The sequence below is a fragment of the Caretta caretta genome, chromosome 1 (assembly GCF_965140235.1).
Source record: "Caretta caretta isolate rCarCar2 chromosome 1, rCarCar1.hap1, whole genome shotgun sequence".
Taxonomy (NCBI): Eukaryota; Metazoa; Chordata; order Testudines; family Cheloniidae; genus Caretta; species Caretta caretta.
In genome coordinates this window covers 69,896,405-69,901,888 of record NC_134206.1, presented here as the reverse complement: position 1 = coordinate 69,901,888, position 5,484 = coordinate 69,896,405, and the positions used below count along the sequence as shown (strand labels likewise).

At 46.6% G+C, this 5,484-nt stretch overlaps 1 protein-coding gene across 1 annotated transcript; it reads left to right on the top strand.

Moving 5' to 3' along the window:
- The first annotated feature begins 2,539 nt into the window (after nucleotides 1–2,539).
- On the top strand, nucleotides 2,540–4,315 carry LOC142069592 (myb/SANT-like DNA-binding domain-containing protein 7). The gene is made up of 2 exons (XM_075121339.1): nucleotides 2,540–3,435; nucleotides 3,824–4,315. The coding sequence occupies exons 1-2, from the start codon at nucleotides 2,856–2,858 to the stop codon at nucleotides 3,907–3,909; spliced, it is 666 nt and encodes a 221-aa protein (XP_074977440.1). The 5' UTR covers nucleotides 2,540–2,855; the 3' UTR covers nucleotides 3,910–4,315.
- The last annotated feature ends 1,169 nt before the right edge of the window (nucleotides 4,316–5,484 follow it).

The window sequence follows — 5,484 nt, the reverse complement described above, 5'->3', positions numbered from 1 at the left end:
ACCATTCTTTTCAAACAAACATTCCCTGCAATGTTTGAAACTTAGGCACTGTAGTATTTAGGGCCAGATCTAGCAAAGCATTGAAGCATGTGCTGAACTTTAAGCATATAAGTAGTGTGACCCTTCTGCTAGGAGTTGTTGGCAGCAAAAAGAGCTGGGTTCAATTTTGTAGGGGTTTCTTCTAATGTCTTAAAGAATGCCAGCTCGAGCCTCCGTACAGAGCCTGGGGAACTGTATACAGCACCCTGGGCACCTGTGTTGAGTAATACATCCCTAGGTGCAAGCATGGACTCCAGGAGTTTCAAACAAAGAGAACTTTACTAAAGGAAGGCAAGAGGAAGAAGGGACAACAGAATGAAACTGGGAAAGCCAGCAATTAATACATTAACAATACTAGACCCAGTCTCAGTCCTCCTCCGTCAGTTGTGAATGGCTGATGTGTTCTACCCATTTCCCTCCTCCCCAGCTCCTCACTCAGTTTGTGTCCAGGATTGATGGAGTCCAGGGATTCTGGATGTCTGCGCTGCTCTGGAGACTCTACCACCTGACCCAGCTGAGGTGATTTTGATTGCTGGGTAGGGAGGCCAGCACTAGAGTCCTTTAGGTGAGCTACTACTCTCTGTGATTTTAACCCAACCTACCTCCACTCTTCACTGTCCACCATCTCAAATCCTCCTCAGCTGTCATCTACCACTTGGAAGCAGCCTCAGCACAGCTCTTTAGAGAAGAATCAGTTGTCTAAAGGATCATTAACAGAGTCTTTACCACCACACAGGGACTTCCAGCAGAAGTCAGATACCTCTCTCCTTTCTCTCTTTCTCCCTTCCCCCGCCCCTCCCCCCGGCCCATTTTTAGACTTGTCCAGGCTCCCTTTCCCAACTGTGCTTGACTGCAGTCTTTGACACCAAATGTACCCAGGGTCACCCTGACAATCTCTTTCCCTCCATTTCCCAACAGGGTCAATAGCATTAAATTGCCCACAAACACAAAATTTAACTGTATTTTAACTAAAATGCAAATGAGGCCCAGGCCATTCAGTCAAGTCCTATTGCTCACCAAGAGATGCCAGCAGAGAGTTCCCTCTCTGATGCAGCCCATATCCAACGGAATGCTCAAGTAGCTCTGGCTTGTTCTTCTCTCTATTCTCCAACAAGTGTCAACAGTGAGCCCCTACTCTCTCGGACTTCAGGCCACTGAATTTACAGTAGTCCCATTATTCACACTCTTGAAGTCAGTGGGACTACCTAGGTGTTTAAAGTTCAGCATGTGCTTAAGGGTGTTGCTGGACCAGAGCAATAGAATCTTAAAGTTAAAATGACTACAAAGAAAAGCACAACTAACTTAATTGATTAGCATTGTCCAAGCCAAGAAAAATACAAAAGTCAACAAAGAGCATAAAAATAGCAACAAGTAAATTGATTTTTCCCAATTTTTCTAATTTAATAAGTTAAGGTGAAATCAATAACCTAACTAAGTAATCTGTTTACAACATACAAATTTTCAAGCTTTAAGAAATCTTTGTCATCCTGCTACTGCAGGATAGCTCCATGTAGAAAATTATCAGTGTTGAATCCACTCCAGTTTTAGATGTAAGTGATGGTTCTTCTGCCGCTCATCTTGGGAGGCTAATTCCTTACATAAGGAATTTTTTCTGATATTCAAACTAAATATTCTGTTACTTGCTGCTGCCACAGTTTTACACTCCTTATGTCTCATGCATATATCTTTGGTTTCTCTTCCAGGCTTTCAGGTGATTCCTAGTGCTGATGAGATAATGCATCCACTCAGATACCACAGTGATGGGCACAGTGTAAAGACCCGAACAGAATAAAATACTAGTGACAGGACTCAGGCATTAATTTTTCAGATAGTTTTATTTACCTGGGGCTGCAGGTAGTTTTAATGCACCATCTATATTCTTCACTTGTTTTTAGTTTTGTTCTGTTTAGTTTTTACCCAAGGGTATTCTGCAGTATGCATACATAAATGGTTACATGGTCAAGTATTTCAGCCTTGACTTAACTCCATGGTGGATAAAAGTGAAACATATGCCTCCTGATTTCATGAAAGTATGAAACACCCCAAAGAATGTCCTTCTGTGAGTTAATATATCCAACAGTTTTATAAGCATGTGAATATACCATAGGTCAGTCGTAGAAGCTGCTCCTGTAACTAGTCAAACCATTTTAGCAGGCTTTGCTTGTCAGTTCTATCTTTCTTAGTGTGATCCAACAGTGACAGAAAACGATGGATACTATCTATCTTGGCTGACAAAAAAACTGGGGTTTAGAGCTAATGATTCTTTCCTGCCAAAATTAAATTTATATGCCAGGTTTTGCCTTTTCCTCTCAAGAGCAGTTTATAGATTACGTTTCAAAACAAAGGTGCCTACAGGGTCTTACCCAAGCTAAGGCATCTATTCAACAATAAACAGGATTTCCTTTGGGGGACAACAAGAAAGTTTTATAGTTGACTTAATACATGCAAAGCCTAATCTTAGCCCTGGTCTACACTAGGACTTTAGATCGAATTTAGCAGCGTTAAATCGATTTAAACCTGCACCCGTCCACACAATGAAGCCCTTTATTTTGACTTAAAGGGCTCTTAAAATCGATTTCCTTACTCCACCCCTGACAAGTGGATTAGCGCTTAAATCGACGTTGCCGGCTCGAATTTGGGGTACTGTGGACACAATTCGATGGTATTGGCCTCCGGGAGCTATCCCAGAGTGCTCCATTCTGACCGCTCTGGACAGCGCTCTCAACTCAGATGCACTGGCCAGGTAGACAGGAAAAGAACCGCGAACTTTTGAATCTCATTTCCTGTTTGGCCAGCGTGGCAAGCTGCAGGTGACCATGCAGAGCTCATCAGCAGAGGTGACCATGATGGAGTCCCAGAATCGCAAAAGAGCTCCAGCATGGACTGAACGGGAGGTACGGGATCTGATCGCTGTTTGGGGAGAGGAATCCGTGCTATCAGAACTCCGTTCCAGTTTTCGAAATGCCAAAACCTTTCTGAAAATCTCCCAGGGCATGAAGGACAGAGGCCATAACAGGGACCCGAAGCAGTGCCGCGTGAAACTGAAGGAGCTGAGGCAAGCCTACCAGAAAACCAGAGAGGCGAACGGCCGCTCTGGGTCAGAGCCCCAAACATGCCGCTTCTATGATGAGCTGCATGCCATTTTAGGGGGTTCAGCCACCACTACCCCAGCCGTGTTGTTTGACTCCTTCAATGGAGATGGAGGCAATACAGAAGTAGGTTTTGGGGACGAAGAAGATGATGAGGAGGAGGTTGTAGATAGCTCACAGCAAGCAAGCGGAGAAACCGGTTTTCCCGACAGCCAGGAACTGTTTCTCACCCTAGACCTGGAGCCAGTACCCCCCGAACCCACCCAAGGCTGCCTCCTGGACTCAGCAGGCGGAGAAGGGACCTCTGGTGAGTGTACCTTTTAAAATGCTATACATGGTTTAAAAGCAAGCATGTGAAAGGATTACTTTGCCCTGGCATTTGCGGTTCTGCCTTTGCAAAAGGTTTCTGGGGAGGGCAGCCTTATTTCGTCCTTCATGGTAGGACACTTTACCACTCCAGGCCAGCAACACGTACTGGGGAATCACTGTAGAACAAAGCATTGCAGTGTATGTTTGCTGGCATTCAACCAAAATCCGTTCACGCGGTGGGAGGAGGCAAAATGCGACCTTGTAACGAAAGCACATGTGCTATGTATGTAATGTTAACTTTCAAGGTTTACCCTGAAAGAGTGTAGCCACTGTTTTATAAAATGTGTCTTTTTAAATACCGCTGTCCCTTTTTTTTTCTCCACCAGCTGCATGTGTTTCAATGATCACAGGATCTTCTCCTTCCCAGAGGCTAGTGAAGCTTAGAAAGAAAAAAAAAACGCACTCGCGATGAAATGTTCTCCGAGCTCATGCTGTCCTCCCACACTGACAGAGCACAGACGAATGCGTGGAGGCAAATAATGTCAGAGTGCAGGAAAGCACAAAATGACCGGGAGGAGAGGTGGAGGGCTGAAGAGAGTAAGTGGCGGGCTGAAGAGAGTAAGTGGCGGGCTGAAGACAGGGCTGAAGCTCAAAGGTGGCGGCAGCGTGATGAGAGGAGGCAGGATTCAATGCTGAGGCTGCTGCAGGACCAAACCAGTATGCTCCAGTGTATGGTTGAGCTGCAGCAAAGGCAGCTGGAGCACAGACTGCCACTGCAGCCCCTCTGTAACCAACCGCCCTCCTCCCCAAGTTCCATAGCCTCCACACCCAGACGCCCAAGAACACGGTGGGGAGGCCTCCGGCCAACCAGCCACTCCCCCACAGAGGATTGCCCAAAAAAAAGAAGGCTGTCATTCAATAAATTTTAAAGTTGTAAACTTTTAAAGTGCTGTGCTTAAAGTGCTGTGTGGCATTTTCCTTCCCTCCTCCACCACCCCTCCTGGGATACCTTGGTAGTCATCCCCCTATTTGTGTGATGAATGAATAACGAATGCATGACTGCGAAGCAGCAATGACTTTATTGGCTCTGCAAGCAATGATTAAAGGGAGGAGGGGAGGGTGGTTAGCTTACAGGGAAGTAGAGTGAACCAAGGGGCGGGGGGGTTCATCAAGGAGAAACAAACAGAACTTTCACACTGTAGCCTGGCCAGTCATGAAACTGTTTTTCAAAGCTTCTCTGATGCGTACCGCGCCCTCCTGTGCTCTTCTAACCGCCCTGGTGTCTGGCTGCGCGTAACCAGCAGCCAGGCGATTTGCCTCAACCTCCCACCCCGCCATAAACGTCTCCCCCTTACTCTCACAGATATTGTGGAGCACACAGCAAGCAGTAATAACAGTGGGAATATTGGTTTCGCTGAGGTCTAAGCGAGTCAATAAACTGCGCCAGCGCGCCTTTAAACGTCCAAATGCACATTCTACCACCATTCTGCACTTGCTCAGCCTGTAGTTGAACAGCTCCTGACCACTGTCCAGGCTGCCTGTGTACGGCTTCATGAGCCATGGCATTAAGGGGTAGGCTGGGTCCCCAAGGATACATATAGGCATTTCAACATCCCCAACAGTTATTTTCTGGTCTGGGAATAAAGTCCCTTCCTGCAGCTTTTGAAACAGACCAGAGTTCCTGAAGATGCGAGCATCATGCACCTTTCCCGGCCATCCCACGTTGATGTTGGTGAAACGTCCCTTGTGATCCACCAGAGCTTGCAGCACTATCGAAAAGTACCCCTTGCGGTTTATGTACTCGGCGGCTTGGTGCTCCGGTGCCAAGATAGGGATATGGGTTCCATCTATAGCCCCACCACAGTTAGGGAATCCCATTGCAGCAAAGCCATCCACTATGACCTGCACATTTCCCAGGGTCACTACCCTTGATATCAGCAGATCTTTGATTGCGTGGGCTACTTGCATCACAGCAGCCCCCACAGTAGATTTGCCCACTCCAAATTGATTCCCAACTGACCGGTAGCTGTCTGGCGTTGCAAGCTTC

What these genes read in the sequence shown, in the direction of transcription:
- LOC142069592 (XM_075121339.1), top strand. Translation starts at nt 2,856, where the DNA reads ATGCAGAGCTCATCAGCAGAGGTGACCATGATGGAGTCCCAGAATCGC. An exon ending in AGGCGGAGAAGGGACCTCTG is followed by an intron (nt 3,436 to 3,823) that starts GTGAGTGTACCT and finishes TTTCTCCACCAG; the next exon opens with CTGCATGTGTTTCAATGATC.